The sequence below is a fragment of the Akanthomyces muscarius genome, chromosome 3 (genome assembly GCF_028009165.1).
Source record: "Akanthomyces muscarius strain Ve6 chromosome 3, whole genome shotgun sequence".
Taxonomy (NCBI): Eukaryota; Fungi; Ascomycota; class Sordariomycetes; order Hypocreales; family Cordycipitaceae; genus Akanthomyces; species Akanthomyces muscarius.
In genome coordinates this window covers 1,388,041-1,408,989 of record NC_079243.1, presented here as the reverse complement: position 1 = coordinate 1,408,989, position 20,949 = coordinate 1,388,041, and the positions used below count along the sequence as shown (strand labels likewise).

Genomic DNA, 20,949 nt, shown 5'->3' with positions numbered 1-20,949 from the left:
TTCCGTGCCACATGGTGACGCCAGGAAATGGCGTAAGTAGTAGTGACAAGGTTGCAGAATGGAATATAAGAATTCTATAGAGATAACTTTATAAAAAAGCCCTATAGTGTGCTTTTATTGATCGGCTGAATGGAGGTGGAAGGTATAATTCGGCTCGTGGAAGTGCCGAGATACTAGCTGCTCACTGTTCCGTGAAAGGCACGTGTTTAATTATTGGAACACCTTTTTGCAAATCAGGAATGAGATTCATTTGTTATTAACGTTAAAGACTCATTGGGGTAGCCACCTGAGTACATGAACTGGAACCTAACCTACTGTTAAAGACAAGCTGGCGCATCGAAACCCATTGGCCGCGAGCCGTGCACTATTTCTCTCCAACATCCACGAAATCTATCTAAAGGCACGGTCCAGCGGCTTTGGTGACCCATGCACCAGCTTACTCTTTAAAACTGTCGAGAAAATTGTTTGGCTGTAATAAAATGCGGTCAGTGCCGCATGATACTATAGTACCTCAATGCCAGCCAGTCATTCGTTGTCCATGTTGTTGGGAATGACACTAGCTTTCGATGTTCCCGCTGTATAAAAGGGCATCATTGTGAAATCTACGCATGGTCCCGTAAGACTGCGACGCCGGTCTTGTCTTGAATTCTAGAGGTAAGTCAAACTTTCATATGCTGGCGAACAGCGGCCATGGGTTCGACGCGATGTACTCACGTTCAAACCCAAGAATCTGGCCCGACAAGCATTGTAGCCTGCGGAATGGGCAATATGGAAGCTGGCATCATGCTCCTGTTCCGTGTTCAAGATGAATAGATGCTTGTTCATTCCATTGTATAGAGTGCCTCCTTGGTTTGATGGCTCGGCCAGCATAATTTTACCCGGCCACACATATGAACTTTGCTCCCAAATCGGTGGAAGGCTGCCGGCTCCAGCCGTCAGCCGTCAGTTACTGACAAGGACAGCCACCACGGCATGCTCGACAAATGACATTCTGATGGCTGCGCGACAATCATTCTCAAGGCGAAGCGTCTAGACGCCAAGTTCGACTCCAGTTCGATCGACAAGGAACCTGATAGTATCTGTGCATCATTGATTGACTACAAACAAGAGTGAAGAAGAGGCTTTTAGATAATGGTGCTTTTTATCTACACCGGAGCCCATCAAAATTTGAATCAGAAGATTGCAATCAGAAGCAGCTTCAGAACGCCGACAAGTTGGCCATTGGACCAAGCGAGGCGGCTGAATTTGACGGTGCTTGCGGGTAGCTGCCGATGGGAACCAGTGCATTCGCAGGTAGGTAGCTTATAGAGGCTGCGCTTGGCAATTTGTCTCGATTAAATTGTGTATAAAAATCAAGTCGACCAGTGCCTCGTAGTTCCTGGAATGTAGTTCATTCATATTCTTGTTTTCTTGACTCTATTCCCGCCCGCAACTTCTTTCCCGCCCAGCTCCCAGGGCGGAGCGGAGCCAGCCGCCTTGAGCCAAACGCACCACCAGACAAACGGGCTATTCTGATTTCCACCTGACAGAATTTGCCTTGGAAATATACGATTGGGCAATCAACACTAAACGATTAAAATTGACCACTGTTTTCGCATTCAAGAATTCGCTCCGCACTATGCACTTGTTACGACTCCCAGCCGAGATATTGCTCGAGATCGCCGCCGAGCTCAACGACGAAGGCGACATTAGCAGGTTTTCCCGAACAAACACATGGCTCCGGTCGGTCCTAGATGGATTCCTCTACAAATTCGATGCGCAAATCAGACATGGCAAGGATAAGGATGCCAAGGGTCGCTTAATTGCCCTGCACTGGGCTACGTTGTTCGGCAACTTTGGCATACTCGACAAGGCACTCCGTGCTGGTGCGAATATCGACTGCATATTCAGCACAGGTGATGTTTCATTGCCTTTGTCAGTTGGATTTTTTCGTGGCCGAACGCCGTTTCATCAGGCAGTGTTGGCGGGAAACGGCGCAATGGTAAAATGTCTCTTGAAATTGAACGCGGATGTGAACAAGATTAGCGGATGGTCCCGCTCGCCGATCTTCTGCGCAATATCTGGAGGTTTTTCTGAAATATTTGAGGCCATCTTTGAGAGTCCTGGCTTTGATCCAAACAGCGCAGACTATGCCAACGAAAGCCCGCTTCGGAGCGCTGTGAAATGGAATAACCTGCCGGTTGCCCATCAACTTTTGAACTTACTTGATAAGCGCGATACATATCACTACTCCACTGAAGGTCTCATCCATATTGCGGTTTCAAAAGGGAATTTGGACATGGCCCGATGCCTCCTGGAAAGCAACCACGTTGATCCAGGACTGCTGTCTAGGGGTCCTGTACCAAGTGGAGGCACCGTTTATCACGAAACCGCCTTCTCTGTTGCGTGCAGGATAGGCTATATCGAAATGGTCAGGCTTCTCTTTAATCACGGCGTTGAATTTAACACTGTGTGCACTATTGGCCTGTCCCCTTTTGGCTATGCAATGTCGGGATGCCACGAGGATGTCATTCTGTTCCTGCGTGCCGATATTACCGGGAGGGTCGCCTACAACAGCGACCGTGTATTTGTTTGGGCAGTTCGCCACTATGTTTATCGCGTCGCCAAGTTCTGTATTCGAATCGCCGTCATGAGCTATGAACGGATGCGAAGCTGGTGTGAAGAGGCAGAACGTCTTTCGTGGTCGGAATTGGTAGGCATAATCAAGCTGAGACACCAGGTATGCATGTTACTCCCGAGCAGCTAGCTCTAGTTCGTTTTAATCTACCACTTTTCTTTCCTCATCGCCGCGTTTTAGGTAACCGAGTAACTCTATTTGTTTTTACTTCACGTTATCTGTGTCCGTCATCCACCGACTCGACAAGCCTGACTAGAACGAAAATGCATCTATTACAACAATATCGAGACCACAGACTGGCCAATTTAAAATCAATAAATAGTCTATAATTTCCATTGCCTATTCGGTGTCCATTGAATTGTCCATGATCGTCTGGGCAGCCTGTTCAAGTGCTTCATTGGCAGCAACCTCAGCACAAGCCAGCCGCAAAACTCCTTTGGCAAAGCCGACATTTCCATGATAGTAAGCAAGGCAGAATATTGAGCCCTTGGCCGTCTTGGATTTATTGGAACGCATCAAAAACTTGACATGATTCATGCGTCGGTGTTTCCAGGCATTCAGCGCACCAAGGTTATACCCATCCCTAGCAAAATCTACATCTACACGATCGTCATCATGCAGCACCCGCACGATACCACCATCGCTCATGGTGCATGAAAATGTGAAGACCGTGTCTGGATTCCGCCTGTTGATATTCGTCACGAATTGGTAATTGGGAGACAGGTGCTCGCTGGACAGCACTGCCGACATCATCTCCGGGTTTTGGGATTGCACGGCAAGCAGGAAGATCTGGATGCCGCCGGAGTACTCCCTGCGGCTCATATCCACATGTGAGACGATTAATTGAACAATCTCGGCCGTGGAAAATGTCAAAGCCCTCTCGAGAATGGTCTCGCCTTTGGGCTGCCGCTTGTCCACATCCGTCCCAGGCTGTGTCAAGATGAATTTGACAGCGTCCGTGTTTTGTGTCTCGACGCTCTCCGAGAGCGGGCTGACGTCTGGGGACGGTTCTAAGTTGATTTCTGCCCCTGCTTCCAGCATCCGGTGAGCTACCCGGAAGTAGCCTCGGCTGATTGCGATTCCCACGGCAGACACCTTCAACTGCTCGTGGTTACGTCGCGGATTATTTTTGTCGAGAAAGTGGGCGGGGTTGACTCGAGGGATGCCGGCGTCGGGAAAGTGGGCGAGGCTAATGCCCATGTCGACGTCGACGCCGGCGTGGATGGCCTTGTTGACCATGAGTAGCCTGAATTCTTCGTCGATACCGGCGGCCGTCAATGCCCAGACGAGGGTTGCTGATCGACCCTCTTCCATGGAGACCCTGTGACGAAGGAGGCAGATGTCCAGGAGCCCATACGCGTGTCGATTTACTCGCGCCAGGCTGCTGAAGTCGCGGAAGCAATCCGAGAGCCTGGCAATGCTGATGAGCATCTCATTGGGAAGCGTAGTGAAGCTTGCACGAGCCATGTTGAACATGACTGCAGATGTTGCTTTGTGTGAAGTGTCTGTCCGAAGTGTCTATGCATCCAAAGTCGGGGCTTGTAGACTAGGTTGAAGGTCGCCCGCCGAATGCCAAAACTGAGAAAGGATAGGTTACCTGGATCATGTGCAAATTCACGATGTTGTCTCAGCTCGGGAGCACAACGGGGTTGCCCACGCCGTGTGCAACATTAGCAGTAGTGAACAGCGTAAAATTTATTGTCTCTCTACTTCAAATGCATCAATGTCGCACACCACATTACGCACTGGAAGCTGGTACACCGTTTCAGCATGTTTGTGATGCACGGAATTTTCCGCCCGAGTTACTCACGAGGATGCAAAAAGAAACACGCCATTTATCATAGCATTTGTCTTTTTGCTATTTGTAGTATCATCTTGTATTACTCTTACTTTTCTATATCTTTTGTTCTCCTTATCTGTCCCGGGTTTGTTCATTCTCTTTTGATCTGCCTTTTGTTTTTGTGACATCGCGCTCCTTTTTTGGTACCCTGGTGCTACGCAATGGCCCAGAGAAAGGAGTTACACCAGACTAATATTGAACGCGGCCCCAAGAACAAAATGCACAGAGCAGAAGTAAAACAGTAAAAGTAAACAGTAAAAGTGAAAGTAGATTCCCACTATAGACAGAAAATGGACATTTACATCTGGCATTTTCAGCGTACCTGCTGCTGTATAAAATCTCGAAGTCGATTCAAAGTCTAGCACGCCCGTCAAATGTATTTGCTAGATTTGTGTAGGTACGTAAACAAGATTCAGCACGCGACAAGTACAGTACGCTTCTAATAGTCATATTTGATTCTGTTTAATGCGCAAATTATTTACAGTCAGTTGGAAGACACGGAAACGTTATCTACAAGCGGATTTGTCCAATCAAGCGTCTCAACTTGTACAAGAGGAAGCAAAAGACCCAGACTAGGAATCTGATCCGCTCTCGCACGAGGTCGGGCATTGCAACGTCGGTACGGCGATCGTCGTGCAGCAGCTGCATAACCTCTCGACTCTCTGTTGTGCCCCTCAGTCCAATACCGCACGCAAATTGAAAGGCCGTGGCTCCATTGGGCCCTCTGATGTTGGGATCCAGCCCTGGACGACGGAGCAGAGTCTCGACCAAATCAGGATTCTGCACATTCACCGCGCGGAAGAGCGCCGTGAAGCCGTCCATATCGCGCTCATTTGGATCCACGCGCGGGAGAAGCATCTCCACAGCGTCCAGGTTGTCAAAGGCGGCGGCCGTGCTGAGCAGCGACACGACGCCCCCGACGCCCCGAAGGGTGAGGTCGATTTCCGGCAGTGTGAGGAGAAACTCTAGCATCCGTACCGGTGGCGGATGCACGGCAGCAAAGGCAATGGTAGAGATGCCAGGGGCGTACTCGGCATTAATGTCCGCGCCAGCGTCTAGGAGCTACTCGAGATGGCGCTTGTCCTTCCGCGCTACGGCGCACACGACGGGAGGGAGCCAGGCCAAGCCATAGGCATAGCACAGGGCGGGTGCGTCGACATTGGCACCCGCTTCGATGCTCTTTTGGGCGACGCGGAGCCAAAGCTCTCTCTCGTCTTCGCGGAAAAGCGCCCACTCCAGAGCCCTGGTGCATCGATCCTCGGCCTGGGATAATGCTACGTCGAGCCGGTAGAGGGGCCTTTCAAGGAGGGAACGAATGAATTTGTTAGTGCGAGTGAGTTTGCTGAGAGTATCGAGACTTGCGACGTCGGCGACGCAGAAGATGATATCAGTGGGCAAGGTCAAGTTTTGAGAAGGGGTGGTCTGGGCCGCTTCGCGGGATGGCTGGGACTTACAAGTGGAGTGCATTGGCGTTGATGGTGACTTGGCTCTGAAGACGGTTTCTATTGAGTGATGGCTTTGTGGTGGAGAATACCGAGGTCGATGATGCTTGAAGACGAGGGGGACTGTCGAGACTTTAAGTGAGAGGGATAAAGGCCGCTGTGTACCAAAACAGAGGCCATTTTCTTTCCTATCCTTTCGCGAGTCTCGAGGAGTGAAAATAGTTGATTATGATACTTGTTCTTTTGGAAACAAAAAAATGTGATTGAAACCCAGAAACGCATATTCTTTTGTCTGCTTTGAGAAACGGTAGAGCTTTGTGACTTGCCGAGAATTTGTGCTGCCTTGTCCTTTTACCCTTTTGACGAGCTCATCTGGGGGCACAACAACGACCCTGCTACCCATTTTTGTCAACACTGTGAAAGCAATCTAGCTCAGAAAAAGAAAAGAAAATATCGCGGGCCATCTCCATCGAGCTATCCAACGTCTCGTCACGATGCCGGCCCACACCCTTCGGCATTAAGTATAGAACAACTCTCGCTTGCGCATGACCTGTCGAGTAGAGCAAGGCGGAAGAAAGCTTGCGTGGCGACAAGTCTGTAAAGTACCGCGTAAAGTCTGCTGTGACTGCGCAATAGCCTGCGAATGTCGGCGTGGTTGTCAATGGACCTGGCAATCTCGAGCAAAAGCTCGGTCGGCATGCGTAGTAAGTGCATGGTTGTTCTTTCGACCCCGCAATGCCTTTCAAACGAAAGAAGAAGAACCATTAAATTTTACTAGGGATGTTCTTTGGAGCGTTCTCGCCGTCTGCTTGACACTTGTCGAGCACAAGCCTTTAGGCACCACTCGCCCCTCACCTTTCAGTCACTGGCGTTTTGGAGGCTGGTTCTTTAAGACTAACAATTACAAAGCAAGCATTGAGTTTATTCCTGACTAGTACACATTAAATCTCTTACTCCAAGCTAAGCGAGCATCATTGTGGCGCTACGGATACACTAAGCAGCATTCCACTTCGCCGCGACCGCAGCCGCAAGATCCTTCCAACCTTCTGCAGAAGCAGCCTCTGCCCAGCGTTCGGCGTGCTTTCTGTCATCATCTGCGGCTAGTGCTAATATGTCTACTGCATATTTATAATCAATTGATTCACAAGCTTCGAGAAAGATGGCGTTCCGAGCTTTCTTGCTTTTAGTAGACCGGACGAGAAAGTCGGCATTGCCGCCTTGTTCCTGATAAAAGGCAAACAGTGCAGGCAGCGGTTCACCGTCATAACTAAAATCAACATGGGTGCGGTCATCGTTATGGAGAAGCTTAACAATTTCCAGGCTTGAACAGCCGCAAGCAATTCCGAAAGTGGATTGAGTCAACGGTATCGGAGGGGATGGGTTGATCCCGGGATGAGCCAGCGCTGCCTTGACATCAGCAAGCTCCCATTCATTCGGAGTAGTTCTGTCGTCTGAAGGTAACAGTGCTACCATCTCGTAGTTTTGTTTCCACACGGCCATTCTCAGTGGTGTTATAATTTGACAGTCGATCTGGTTTGGGTCAACCAACGGTAGCAACGTTTTGGCGATTTCGACCGAGTCTTGAACGACTGCAGTTAGGAGAAGCGGATACCGCGTTCTTCCGGCACATTTCAGATCGATATCTGGTTGTGCGAGGACGAGCCGAACAAGGTCAAGACTGTTGGCCTCAATAGCGTATACGAGCACCGATTTGCCACGTGTACAAGTCGAGTTGATGTTTGCACCCGCCTCAATCAGCATCTGGACACGCGACAGATTTTTGCTTGTAGCAGCCAGGTAAATGGCTGTCTTGGTACAGTCTTTTTCGTTGTCCTCATCTGCTTCTTCATCTTCTTCGTCGTCGTCTTCGTCCTCGACCAAGATGTCAGAAAAAAGCGAGTTGATGTCGGCGCCAGCGTCCAGAGACCTCTTCGTGATGCTATCAATATCCAAGTCGCGGCCCGAGTAATAGCAAGTGAATCGAAAAGCTTTCGGATTGTATTTTGCCGTCTTAACATCGAATCTGTATAGATACCTGTCAAGCACTTCGTAAGCGCGACGATTTGTGCGAGCAAGGCAGCTTATGTCGCGAGTGTTTCCGAGAAAGGACGCAATGGCGACAAGCATTTCTGCTGGCAAGCGGGTCAAGTTCAAGCAACCCATTGTTTTTCTTTTCCGTGGAAATGCACTTTTTAAGTTTTGACAAGGAAGTTGCAGCTGGTCTTTTTTTTTTGCCGCTGTTGTTGTCTGAGGAGGGTTTGAATGAAGTGACTCGGCTGCGTTGAGAGACCAGCGTTTGCATGGTCGAAATTTTTGCGCAGGGGTGGGCAGCGTAATTCACGCGCTCCTTGAAAAGAGTTTGCACATTGATTATATGCGACTTACATGTTCTTGAAGTTTGGGGCTACTGCCACACGGGCAATCATCCCTCAGGCATAGCGTACCACAACAGTAGGCACTCGACCACCAAAGTCACCATTTCCAATGGCTTGCCGACCAAGCAACGCCACATTCGAGTTTCAACAGGGCAAAACTCCCAACTGAAATAATTTCTATTACGGTTTGAGGACAAGCCCGACAGGCTTGACGCTGTCTTGTATAATTCCTCCGCGCGCTATTGGCAAATTCGAGCGATTAAGTAGAGCATTCAGATTCGAGTCGGACCGTATGGCCTTTTTTGCGTGCGCAAGGTTTCCGCCATGAATTGCACGGCGAATCGAGCGTGATTGCCCGCGTGTGTCGAATTTCACCATCGTATCGGCAGAGAGAATCGTGCGAGACGGCGTAAAGAAGCGGATGTACACGTGAGAGCCTGCTGATGCGCTGACGTTGTCTGTAAATTATGCGATGACAAGCATGGTATAGGGAGGGACTCTAAGAAGGGAAATCCCCTCGAACGATGGTAAACAGTGTTTGCGCTTGATGTTGGAGGTGTGTCGGCTCTCGTGACGGCTTAGGTGTTTGAATGGACTGGAGTTTGTTCTGCAACCACCAGGCGCGGACACACAAGCCTCTACACGTAAATTCGAAACTTCCTTTTCATCACTTGGACGAGCTATGTCGTGAAAAAAAATGTGTTTCGTGAAAAGAACTTATTTCAAAGCCCTGTGCCCATACATTCATTGGGCAGGTTGGAACTAGATTTGCACCACAGCATCAACGCCAAAACATCGAGATCGTTCTCCCGCGCAGGACACATACATTTTTTTTATTCCTCTTTGGTAGCCGAAAGCATTTCGAAAGTCTTCCACGCAACTAACTCGTTTTTCGTCGCGCATGCCTCGAAGAACAGCTAAGCGGATGGTCTGCAGGGACCATGGTGAGCGAGCAGAAGCATCACCACGTCAAAGCGGCTTGCTCTCAATGCCAGTAGCAAGACAGCACAGCTTTCTTCAATTGGAATTCCCCTAGTCGCTTTGCCCTCGTTCAATAATTCCCAGACAAAGGCCATTTCGCCAAACCTGCACACAAGTTGCAGCGGTGTGCTCTGCTTGTCCCATACCTGGGCCTGAGCAGGGTGCGAGTTGCGGAGTCGCCGAAGCCAAGAAAAAATTTCGACATTCTCCCCGCATACAGCCGCATAAAAGAGAGTAGACTACTCGGGGGGGTTGTCGCTGAGACGAGACAGGAGCGAAAGCAGGAATTGAATGGCTTCGAAGCTGCTGAGTGAAGCAGCTACTGTCACTGGCCCGTGGTCTGCGTAGCTCAACGCAGTCAAGTCAGCTTTTCCGATCGTCTCCAGTATCTTAAAAATTCCAATCAGTTCTCATCCATTATCGCTGCAAGTAGAGGGCAGTCTTCATGCCTTTAGACCGATTTATTCACATCGGCGCCCGCCTTGATCAGTAATTTCATCATTGCGAGATCATTTTTCACAATGGCGCTAATGAGGGGCGTTGATGCATCTTTTTCGACATCGACATCACCGCCGTATTCGACAACCTTGCTGGCAACAGTCAAGCTGTGCTTCTTCACCGCTCAATGTAGTGCTTCTCCAGCCCTATCCGACTTGTAAAGCTTTGGTTCGAACAATGCGTGGAATAGTTTGTTTGTCAAAACCAAAGCGCGAAGGTCGTGTTGAGGATGGACCCAGTTCCCGATCTCGAGCAGCAGTTCGTTAGGCAACGAGTATATCAGCGGTTCACCCATATTTTCGGATGCTGGCTTCGATCTTTGAGTTGTGACGATGCAAGACTATGCAGAAGTAAGATGTGAAAGAGAAAATAGTGCGAGCATAAAAAAAGTGAAACGCAGCTGTTTGCTTCAGAGGTACTGCCAGTGATTGACAGTGAGGGGCGTCCAAAAAGCATAGACGCCGATTTTTTCATCCTTCAGGACATTTAGCACGTGCCCATTGGGCATTTACTCTTGTCGGTTGTGCTAGTGAATGGTTCTCATTGTGTTTGTCTGTTTGCCAGGACAGTATAGGATGGTGTTTCACCTCTGCATTTACAGCGTCTTAATATGCGCTCCGCAAGATTCGAATTGGACAACTATGAATTCCAGCAAAACGTCTGGACAGTTTCCAAGTCATTACGTGACCTATTACTGCAAATAGAAAAGCTCCAACCTTAACCTACGTAATGTGAACATCACACATGCATGTGTCCAGCCAGCCTGCAGGCTCAACCAAGAGCTGACCAGCTTCTACACGCAAAAGATCAATACTTGATGAATTCTCCAAGTCATACGTACTTGCATTGAAACAGTTATATCGTCCACTCCTTCCTTTTTTTTACACTTCAGTGCGTCTCCTTATATTGAGTTCAAGTCGTGCAGCTCCGTCATTCTAGTGGCAAGGTTAGCCAGCCCGTTGTTTCGGGCGCAACTCCTCCACTCCAATCGCGTAATATCAGGTATATTACAAAGTTGAAAAGCTCTCCATGCTAGAAATTCGTCCTTCAACTTGCATGCCTCGATAAAGACACTCCCATGCGGTGCACAAGGATTTCTGTGGAAGAGCAGCAGCGTAACAGTGTCCCAGTGCTGGTTACGAAACGCCCGCAGGACCGCATTGCCGCTGTGGGTTTCTGTAGACTGCTCAACAGCTCTTCCATCGTCCAATAGGGCGTTGACAAACGCAATCATGCCCCATTCGCTCGCCATCTCGAGCGGTGTTTTCCGGTCTTCCGAGAGAAGGGTTGGCGAGCACCGTGTGTTCTGCAGGAGAAACATGAACATTTCATAGTTGTTGTTGTATATGGCCTGATGGAAAGGGCTCGAAATGGCCTCCATTGGCTCTGTGTATCCGGGGTGCGCGGAAAAGAGATGGCGGATAGCCTCCATGTTGTCAAGGTACGCTGCAATCGTCAGCAGCCCATAGCCAAGCTCGTCCATTACGTCCAGTTCGGCTTTTCCAATGCATACAAGCACCTTGAAGATATCCGTCCATCCCTCCCGCAGCGCGCAGAGAATGGGTCTGTCGTTCTCGTTCGGGGCCATGTCAACACAAACATCCGCCGCAGCGAGTACTGTAACCATTGCGAGATGACCCTGCCGCATGGCGAGATTGATAGCAGTGAGCGGCCCAGGTTCCTGCGCAAGGTAAAAAGTCGTATCGAGATCACAGCCATAGTCAATCAGCTTGCGCACAACAACCAGGTCGCCTCTACTCGCAGCCCAGTTTAGCGACTCATGGTATCCAAATGCTAAACTCGAATCCATCTTGTAGAGTTTCTCTTCGAGGAGTGAGTGAAATCGATGGTTGGTCATTACTAGAGCGCAAAAGTCGCGGCGAGCGCTCAACAAGTCAGTGATGTCAAGCAGTAGCTCAGTGGGAAGTATATTTATCGACGCCCCGCGCACCTCATCGTCGTTCGTTTCAGTCATGGTTTTCGCGAATAGTCCGTTGTCGAGAATAGAACGCACTGACCTAAAAGGGTAGAACAGAGCGTTTTCGAGGGTTTGAAATGGGGGAAGGGATGTCGGGCAGCTATTTATTTTATAGCTGGCGGTTGGCGGCTGGGGGTGAAAGTCGACACAAGGCCCATTGCCTTTGTAGGATGAAGCTTCCTCTTCCTCTCTGTGTTACTACGAGCTGACGGTCACAAAACTTTGTGCAGTTTGTTTTCCTTTCAGGACTTTCGAACATACGTTCGACGCGATTTAGAAAATATACAAAGGTAAAGACAGTGTGACTTTTGCGCGCCCATGCGCTTTTGTGCGCTTGTCTTTGTGTTCTAACCAAGCAACAACGTTACTTTCCACAAACAAGTGGATGGGAAAGGCCGCGCTGACAACTGAAAAAAAAAAAACAAAAATGCCCTCAGGAACAAGCGTACAGGTAAAGCCAGCGTACGAGCGACGCTTAGAACCCTTCCGTTCTTTGTTCCACAAACACTAACCGGGCGGCTAGTTCAGGCCGCTCTCGTCGGGATTGCTTTGTAGCACAGAGGTTGCCACTTCCTCGTTTTCCTCTTCATGCGTCAGTGTCACGGGCTCTAGCTCTAGGAACCGCTCTTTAATATCGTTCTTTCAGGAACTCAAATATGTCGTCGCAGTTGTGGTCGGTGGCCATCTCAATCATGTCACGTACATCCTCGGGGAAAGATGAGTGTCCTTGTGCGTGAGGACAATATTGAGAAGAGGCAAATCGTCGCTCTGTACGAGCCCTCGCAGTGGTGCACACAGCATGTACGCTGTGGGAGCCATATCGGGATGCGCCAGGAGTATGTCGAGAAATTTGGGAGCGCCGATGCTGGAAAGCGAGCGAGGGAGAGAGCGGTGTGGGCAAAAGGCCACGGAAACCACTCATCGGTGCTGGTAAGGTTTGGATTCAAGTACTTAACAATCCCGCAGCTATACCCAGCGCTTGCAGATTAGAATCGTGGGTCGCATTCCAATCGATGCGCCCAGTTTCTGCCAGGAGCTGCACCATGGGCAGATTTTTCTCCTCAATGGCAACGGCCTTTGGTGCGCCCGCAACATGGCTCAAGACTCACATCCGTGCCTGCATTGATGAGAAGGCGAGCCATGGCTAGGTTGCTGTGTCGAGTTGCCAGCATGAGAGTTGTGGCCTTGTCCTTGTATTTATCTCTGATCAGTATCGTTCCCCTTGGAAACTGAACTTCCTTTCGGTCGTCTTCGCTTAGCCACTGCCTGTCAGCTTCCAACATGAACTCGTAGTACGGCTTGAAAACAGGGTCTATCCTCACTCCCGCGACAATGGCACGCTGCGCGACGCGCAAGTCATCCTGGCAGGCTGCCCAGCCTAATGCGTCGCCGCCGTGTCCGCTGCACCCTAGATAGCGTGACAGCTTGCTGCCTAGTCTATAAAGGCAAATTTCAAATACATTTCTGAAGTGGCGGCTGGTCAATACAAGCTCATAGACGTCCCTAGGACAAGAAAGTCACTCGCTGATCGGGTTTAGGATGTCGTCTGGGAGGTGCGCCAGAGACGCTTCGCGCATTTCGTCTACCGTATTGCTCTATATAGTAGATGATATTTAGCTGTATTTTTTCTGAAGTCCTTTTATTTTAAAGTAGTTCAACATTGGTCGAAAATTGTGCGCCGTGGCTGCCTGTCGTCAATGTCTGCCTACTCTGCGTAAATTCGGCGCTGTGGCTTTCCTGCAGGCGCATGTGACACAAGGGCAATTGGCTGCCATCGCATTGTGGACGACTTCGTTACAAGAGATGTACAATTGATGTATTAATTTGGGAGAGATATTTTCTTTCGTGAGCAAATTCGTGTATTCATGATTATCGAGTTGCTAACAACATGTGAGGAAACCGCGGTGCAGCTGTTCTACTCCGCGCGAAGTTTGCGGCCTGCTACCAGTGCAACAGGACCTTGGTACTTCTTACGGCCGCCGAAGATATAATTAATCAAGGCCAGCAGCAAAGTCGCGATAAAGATGGCTGACGCCCAGTTGAATACCTCCAAGGTAACCGGGTACTCTTCCGGCCAGAAGGCCCAGAAAAAGCTCCAGAACGAGAAAAATACGGCGGCGATGTTGATAGAGAGACCCCAGCGACCTAGGGAGAAGCGGGCTGGCGGCAGCGTATCGGGATGGAAGATGCGGCACCACATAATACAGCCGATGCTGAAAAGGTAACATTGAAGCAATGCGACGGTGCAGAGCGCAGTGACGCCGTAGTAAGCGAGATCACTAACAAGATAAATGAAACTAAGAAGAATGCTGAAACCGGCAGAAAATATGTAGGCATTTTTCGGAATCTGGCGCTTTGAGTCAACCTTGGCTAACCACTTAGAAAAAGGTAGTCCATGATCACGAGCAAAGGCAAATAGATCGCGGCTGACTGCAGCAAAGTAAGCGAGTTCTCCAAAAATCTCGAGGACAAGAATGACGGCGAGCAAGATGTTGAGCCATGGCTGGCCCATTGACTGGCGGATCACCCAGATGCCCGGATACCCTGTAGGGTCCTCGAGCGCGGTTGGGATATCGATGATGTGGTAGCAGAACGTAAGGAGTGTGAGGAAAATAAGACCCGCATTCATCAGGAAGCCAATAATGATGATTCGAGGTATTGTCTTGGCTGCGTCTCGGACTTCTTCAGACATGTGGGCAGCCTGGAAAAGGTTAGAGGGGCTCGACAATATATGCAAACAGACTTGTCAACTTACTGTGTCAATACCGACGTGTGCAGTAATGCCAGGCATCTGACCGACAAGAACTGCCAAACTCATGGAGGACCACCCACCGCGGTTCTCCCAAAGAGTCCACACGTCGTGGTGGCTGACCCTGGGTACGTTGACCCATATCGGAGTCAGAAATGCGACGAAAGCGAGAATATGAAAAGCAAACACTGCATTCTGCCAGTATGGCAGAGCGCGTGAACCCAATACGTTGGCAGCCAAGGCAAACAAGGTGAATGAAATGTTGATGACAGTAGCATGCCACCTCGGCGCTTCGTACTCCATGTTGGCTGTGACGATGGCCTGGATGACTATTCCTACTTCGAACATGCCCATTGCATTACCAGACTGCCATGCCAGAGTCGATACCCAGCTATTCACTCTTTGTCAGCAAAATACGGCATAGGAATGAGTGCAACCCCAATCAACCGCGCGGATACGAAAAGCGACATACCCAGTCAAGTAGCTAAGGATTTTCTGGCATCGAGCCGGCGCAAACTCACTTACCCAGTGGTACTGCGCGCCGGCGATCGGCGCCATGCTGGCCATTTCAGCCATGCTCAGGTACATGGGAATGTAGCCTACGAAGCACCAGAGCAGGCCGTAGAGGACAGCTGGGCGGCCGCCGTTCCTGAAGCCCTGAGTAAAGATGGTGGTCTCCCATGCCGAAGTGGCCAACGCGACGAATGAAATCATGGAGAGCGTGCGGAAGTGGCGCACGAGCTCCTGCGTGCGTCCCATGCGCTGCATGGCTACAACATCTCCGCGTGTGGACTTGTGCACGGGATCGTTGCCCTTCTCGTCGACGCAAATTTCGCCGCCGTCGGCGGCGGTGATGCGCACGACGGGACCATCTTTACAGGCAGTGGACGCCTCCTTTGTGGAATCGGATGCCGACGCGGACATTTTGAGGTCGTGAGGAAGCGCGAGAAGCTGATAAGACAACCCAGAGAATGTAGAAGAAAAGTAAGATGTCGCTGGCAGGAGCCCAAGGCACGGTCGGGCTGGCTTAGAAGTCCATACTAAATACCTGTGCTACACCAGCCTCATACGGCGACTTGCATGGTGGTAATGTAACGCCGGACTTGGTCCATCGTGGTTGGGCCTTTTGCTTCAGGCTCGACTGCAGCTACCGCCCTGCCTGTACCAAAACACGTACAAGGCTAGTAGGTGAGACGCAGGCTAAGACAAGTTGCACAGCACATCCAACGAGCGTCTGCCTCGCCCGTTCATCTCTCAAATACGTCGTTGGCACAATTGTTTGCCTCTCTGAACCCTCATCTTGTTGGTAAGGATCGTCCGGACCCCTGTTCAAGCAATACCGGGCGGCAGCGCGGGCGGCGTTGAACTTTTGTCTTATTATTATGAAGCCGACGCGTCTTGTCTCAGCGTTGCACCGCCAAGCCGGGGAGTAAAATCAGTGCTAAAGTTCTTTAGAAACCTCGCACACGACGGGGATATAAAACGAAATTTAGCTCTCAACCTGCTCCTCCGCTTCCGCTCAGAGCCGTTGTGATGCCGTCTGCATTCTACCTCGTAGGGATATTCATGAATTTTGACTGAGCTGAATTAACCACCAGCAGTTAAATGGGGCCATGTGAAATGTCAGACACCAAGATCGAAGCAAGGCATCCATGTTCAATCACCAAAGACATAGCAAACTTCACCAGCAATCCCACCAGCGCATGTAAAAAGTTCCTGCGTTACCTTGAACCTTGGAGCAACTGGCTGAGGGGTTGCTGGTCAAGGCTTCTGGATCTAGAAATAACTCAGGCAAAGTTCCTCGGGTCTTGATGATTGGCATCGCCCGCAGGGCGATGTCCGATGATAAAGCGTTGCCGAAAGTTGCGGCATGAGCCGACCCTTGCGCCCTCAAATGCGCACACTACCATGCCAACCACCTGGGGAAAAACGCTCGGTAACGCCCGGCTGCTTTCACTGTGACGAGGCTGGACTGTGATACACCAGGGGCTATTTGAATTGTTGGAAGCCGGGATTGCTTGTCGCAGCATCTGGCTGAACCCCCTGGTCCTGACTGGAACATTTGTTGGCAATGTTGGCAACCAAGGCTTGGTGCGCTGTGCGGGCGCATTGGACCAGAGCGCAAAATGCGTAAGGAGTACGGAGTCGTTACTCCTAGCTGAACCAGTGGCAGGCACGCCACGACGTTTGGACCGACCAGAGTGAGGTTGCCATTGTTGGCTGGAGTATATGCGAGATATTTGTTCTATGCGACTACTCTTTCCCTTGCGTTTCAAGCAAACCTCCTTTTGCACTTTTTAACTCTTCTCCAGGCGCGCTCAAGTCGAATTGTAACTCTTTTAGTAGCGAATGCTGCTTGCTACGTCTTGCTAGCTAGCTATGGCTGGCGACGACCACGGGCTATGGCTCAAATTGGCCATGATCATGTTCCTCACTTGGTCGCTTCTCTTTTACGGTGTGCGGCTATGGGGGAGACTGCGTGTCAAGACGGCCGCCTCGGACGACGTGGTTGTAACGTGCGCTCTCGTAAGTGGAAACAGGTCTATGCAATGTCTGAAATGGCTGAAGCGTCTAACTTCCAATAGGCGATATCCTTCGTTGGTCAGGGCATCATGTACACTGCCGTCCACAAGGGCTACGGCAAGCGAAGCGAGAGCCTGTCAACAGACGCTCTGCACAGTATTCACAAGGTATTACTCAGTGACTTGTACGCGGCGAGGGATACGCCTGACAATTTTTGATAGTACATTTACGCTGCGCACTATATCTATGTTATCTCTGTTGGAACCACGAGGGTCGCATCCGCCTTGAGTATTGAGCACATAGCCCAGCAAGGACCTTATACACGACGAGCAAGAGCGATGGCATGGTTGTCGGGCGCATGGACTTTTACGTCTCTACTTGTAGTCGCTATCCGACCGCCTTACATGAGGCCATGGCTGGCAGCTGACGGCCAAAGTACCATGTTCTCGCGATGGATTGGTGTGGAAGCCACCGGGCTCGCTGTTGAAGTTGCGTTATGGGCGCTCGCCATTCATCTCGTCATGTCGCTACAGATGCAGCAGAATAGGCGCATCTTTATCATCGCTGCATTTGGCTTTCGTTTATTGAAAGTCCTTCCAATTCTCAATTGCAAAAGATCCCTACTAACCGCCTTGCAGGATATTTCCAATTGTCACGATGCGTCTTTACTACCTTGCCCCAAGTATAAACAGCGATATGAACCATTCGACCATCATAGCTGCCATTCTCACCGCCGGTGCCCTGCACTTCTCTATCATTGCCACTTCTGTCACAGCTCTCAAGCCTTTCCTCACCGTGTTCGACCAGCCCAAGTTTGGCTACGGCCGCAGCGCCGAGTCAGGCGACCCCTACTACAAGCTTGAGATGTTCCGTCGCGTAAACCGCCAGCTAGACGTGGAGGACGACTCAGCCAACTGGCGACCCCATCAAGGCTCGTCGGAGCGATCCATCTTGTCAGAGCCCGATAAAGTCATGACCCGCAAGCGAGGGGATAGTGACGGAGACGACAGAAGCCGGCCGTATCACGGATCTGCGAACCGGCCGCCGCGCGCGAGGGATCCAACCTTCGGCGACGTTACCTTTCTGCAGACGCATACGTGGGAACGTCTGCTTATCCAAAAGACGACAGAGTTCGTGGTTCGCTATGAAGAGGACAAGTCAGTCGAGCGATAGCCTCGAAAGCCCGCGGCAGTTCACGAAAGCCCAGGAAGCTAAGAATTGTTACAGCGTTGCTTACATAAATGGAATTCAGTGCTTGAGCAGCAAGCACAACGACATATACCCGGTGGAGGTTTCCTGTTTTGTCAGTAATATTGGCTTTGTAAAGATAATTAAAGACTAGCGTCGCATCGCATCGTGGAAAACTGTCAATATTTATATCACAATAAAGGCTCAGGATCTCAGGTGGAGGTTCGATGCGCTTGACTTCCATACTCAACACGTAGCACTATTTCAATGCAGGCACAATGCCTGCGGAAACCCCCCTCACATTCCGTCACGTTGTCCGATTTCCCCATTGCTATTCGGAGATGCTTGGCTTGCTGTGGCTTGCCAGAAGCGCGCCTAGTCTGTTCGAGTGGAGAAAGAGTTCAAGCAGCATACATCATCTACATCATCATCTCAGCCAGCACACTTTCGATCCATTCCGCTGTTCCAGGGAAAAAAAATCCATTCTACAAACGAACGAAATCCAGGAAGTAAGAAGTGAAGACAGGCACGACCCCAATCGTGCAACCCGCTCTGCGGGAGAACAACAGGGCAGACGATGAATTTTCTCACCATCGCGCCAGCGCCGACGAGCCGTAAGCCTGGCCCCCCACCCCAGCGCATCATGGGTTATTCCTGCCAGGCGTGCGGACGGCGCAAGGTCAAGTGCGACAAGGCGGTGCCCGAGTGCGCCGCCTGTCGCAAGAGCGGCGTAGAGTGTGTATACGAGGCGCCGCCACCACGCGGCGGCAAAAGGCTGGTGACGAGAGAGGTCCTCGACAAGCTCGCGCGATACGAGCGCCTCTTGGAGCAGCATGGCTTGCTTGACGCTACCAATGCCGGCATGGCGACGCCCAGCGGGTCGGTCCGCGATACGCCGAAGGAGCCGATTTCGATTCATTGGAACGCGAGCGTGGGGCCGGATGGCGGTGCCGTGATTGCGGATGAAGGAAAATCGAGATACGTAGACGGGAGCTTCTGGCGCAATATCGGCGTCGGAGATGGCCAGCTGGAATCTGATGAGGAGGACGATCCTGCTGGCTACGGTCAAGTCGCAACGCAGATGCGCGGCCTTGCCGTTTCTGATCCGCTGTCTGATGCCCTGGTCGGCACGCGTCAAGCACTTGGGCACTATCACCCGACAGAAGAGGCCGCAATGATTCTCTGGGATGCATATGCGGAGAATATCGAGCCCATTACCAAGGTACTCCACGTGCCATCCACGCGCAAAGCCATAGAACGGATTTCTCGAGACCCTCAACGTGCCGAGCCCCGGGATGAATGCCTCGCATTTTCTGTATACCACTTTGCCGTATTTTCTATGGCAGACGAGGAAGTTGTCGAAAGATTGGGCGAGCAGCGTTCAGAGCTGCTTTCTTCATTTCACTTTGCCACTCGCCAGGCGCTAGTCAATGCTTCTTTTCTGAAAACCACCGACTTGACTATCCTACAAGCCTTTGTTCTGTTTCTTCTGCCGGCCCGCTACACATATGACGCACATACGCACTGGATCCTCACGGGTGCCGCCGTCCGAATCGGTCAGCGCATCGGCCTACACAGAGACGGAACAAAACTCGGCCTCGCCCCATTCGACACAGAAATCCGACGTCGTCTTTTCTATCCTCTTCTCTCTCTCGATGGCATCGCCAGCCAAATGGCCGGGACGGCAGTCACTCAGCTGCCGGATACGTGGGATGTGCAACAGCCCCTCAACATCAACGATGATCAGATTTGGCCGGGCATGACTGAGATGCCAGTCGAGCAGAAAGGCGCCACGGACATGATGTTTCGGCTGTCGAGGACGTGCATCGGCAAGACCTTTGTGAAGACGGGCAAAATGCAAAGCGGCGGGATGGGAGGCAATTTCGACGAGGCGGCCGAGGCTGAAAAGACCATTCAGGAAGCGGAGCGCGAAGTTGAAGAGAACTACATACGATACTGCGATGTCATTAATCCGCTGCACTTTTTATCCATGGCATTGGCGAGATCGGGCATTTTATCCATGAGGCTGCGCGTAAGACTCTGCAAGATGCGCAACAAGACGGCGACCGATGCAGACAAGCGCGAGACGCTGCATCTTGCACTCAGGATCTTGGATACAGACAATGCAGTCTGTACGCAAGCAGGAACATCCAAGTTTCGATGGCTCACGCAGTCTTTTTTCCTGTGGGGAATGTGGGATGCACTTACATTTGTGCTCAACGGCCTGTGGAAGGAACCGACCGTGTTTTCAGCCGCCGATGTCAATTCAGCGTGGGAACGAATGGCGCAGGTATATCAAAATCATCAAGAGATGCTCCACTCCAAGCAGACTATCAACGTGGCCTTTCGCAAGCTCACACTTGTTGCGTGGGAGGCGCACCAGCAGCGAGAGGAGAGCCAGGGCTTGCAGCCGGCTTTTGTCGCAGCGCTGCGGGAACAGCAGGAGAAACGAAGACAGCGAAGGGCGGCTCAATTGGCGGCCATGTCAACGCCTGGCGGCTCGTCGGACACGGACATGTTCAACTGGTCAAGCGGTGCTTCCTCCGAGTCACCGTTCGACTTTAACATTGACGATGCGGACTGGTCATTTTGGGACGGTCTGCTTCGTGGTGGCATGCAGTAATCGGCATCATGTAAAAACAAGAGATGCACACCTCATTTTACAAAAACTGCATGGCCTGTCAAATTGCTCGTTGCGGACAACCTTGATGTCATACATTGTCGTCCGGGAGTAAGCTGCCGGCGAATGGCGGCCTCT

General features: G+C 50.9%; 9 protein-coding genes across 10 annotated transcripts; 3 read left to right on the top strand and 6 right to left on the bottom strand.

Annotated features, from left to right (window-relative positions):
* Positions 1 to 1,618: 1,618 nt before the first annotated feature.
* LMH87_001759 (uncharacterized protein) lies at positions 1,619 to 2,746 on the top strand (the record flags this gene model as incomplete). The annotated part of the gene is made up of 1 exon (XM_056193090.1): positions 1,619 to 2,746. One exon carries the CDS (start codon positions 1,619 to 1,621, stop codon positions 2,744 to 2,746), a length of 1,128 nt encoding a protein of 375 aa, XP_056050162.1.
* A 210-nt stretch (positions 2,747 to 2,956) lies between these two features.
* Positions 2,957 to 4,093, bottom strand: LMH87_001758 (uncharacterized protein; the record flags this gene model as incomplete). Its single annotated transcript, XM_056193089.1, has 1 exon — positions 2,957 to 4,093. One exon carries the CDS (start codon positions 4,091 to 4,093, stop codon positions 2,957 to 2,959), a length of 1,137 nt encoding a protein of 378 aa, XP_056050161.1.
* An 874-nt stretch (positions 4,094 to 4,967) lies between these two features.
* On the bottom strand, positions 4,968 to 5,429 carry LMH87_001757 (uncharacterized protein; the record flags this gene model as incomplete). The annotated part of the gene is made up of 1 exon (XM_056193088.1): positions 4,968 to 5,429. One exon carries the CDS (start codon positions 5,427 to 5,429, stop codon positions 4,968 to 4,970), a length of 462 nt encoding a protein of 153 aa, XP_056050160.1.
* Positions 5,430 to 5,519: 90 nt separating this feature from the next.
* LMH87_001756 (uncharacterized protein) lies at positions 5,520 to 5,924 on the bottom strand (the record flags this gene model as incomplete). Its single annotated transcript, XM_056193087.1, has 1 exon — positions 5,520 to 5,924. One exon carries the CDS (start codon positions 5,922 to 5,924, stop codon positions 5,520 to 5,522), a length of 405 nt encoding a protein of 134 aa, XP_056050159.1.
* A 968-nt stretch (positions 5,925 to 6,892) lies between these two features.
* LMH87_001755 (uncharacterized protein) lies at positions 6,893 to 8,026 on the bottom strand (the record flags this gene model as incomplete). Its single annotated transcript, XM_056193086.1, has 1 exon — positions 6,893 to 8,026. The coding sequence occupies one exon, from the start codon at positions 8,024 to 8,026 to the stop codon at positions 6,893 to 6,895; it is 1,134 nt and encodes a 377-aa protein (XP_056050158.1).
* Positions 8,027 to 10,654: 2,628 nt separating this feature from the next.
* LMH87_001754 (uncharacterized protein) lies at positions 10,655 to 11,728 on the bottom strand (the record flags this gene model as incomplete). Its single annotated transcript, XM_056193085.1, has 1 exon — positions 10,655 to 11,728. One exon carries the CDS (start codon positions 11,726 to 11,728, stop codon positions 10,655 to 10,657), a length of 1,074 nt encoding a protein of 357 aa, XP_056050157.1.
* A 1,918-nt stretch (positions 11,729 to 13,646) lies between these two features.
* On the bottom strand, positions 13,647 to 15,404 carry LMH87_001753 (uncharacterized protein; the record flags this gene model as incomplete). 2 transcript variants are annotated; one of them, XM_056193083.1, is made up of 3 exons in its annotated part: positions 13,647 to 14,432; positions 14,487 to 14,871; positions 14,953 to 15,404. In XM_056193083.1, the coding sequence occupies 3 exons, from the start codon at positions 15,402 to 15,404 to the stop codon at positions 13,647 to 13,649; spliced, it is 1,623 nt and encodes a 540-aa protein (XP_056050156.1). The 2 variants fall into 2 exon arrangements, with proteins under 2 accessions (XP_056050156.1, XP_056050155.1); XM_056193084.1 differs by lacking the exon at positions 13,647 to 14,432 and having other exon boundaries at positions 14,839 to 14,871; positions 15,006 to 15,404.
* Positions 15,405 to 16,859: 1,455 nt separating this feature from the next.
* Positions 16,860 to 18,176, top strand: LMH87_001752 (uncharacterized protein; the record flags this gene model as incomplete). The annotated part of the gene is made up of 4 exons (XM_056193081.1): positions 16,860 to 17,006; positions 17,066 to 17,170; positions 17,225 to 17,582; positions 17,722 to 18,176. The coding sequence occupies 4 exons, from the start codon at positions 16,860 to 16,862 to the stop codon at positions 18,174 to 18,176; spliced, it is 1,065 nt and encodes a 354-aa protein (XP_056050154.1).
* Positions 18,177 to 18,768: 592 nt separating this feature from the next.
* LMH87_001751 (uncharacterized protein) lies at positions 18,769 to 20,814 on the top strand (the record flags this gene model as incomplete). Its single annotated transcript, XM_056193080.1, has 1 exon — positions 18,769 to 20,814. One exon carries the CDS (start codon positions 18,769 to 18,771, stop codon positions 20,812 to 20,814), a length of 2,046 nt encoding a protein of 681 aa, XP_056050153.1.
* Between the last annotated feature and the right edge of the window lie 135 nt (positions 20,815 to 20,949).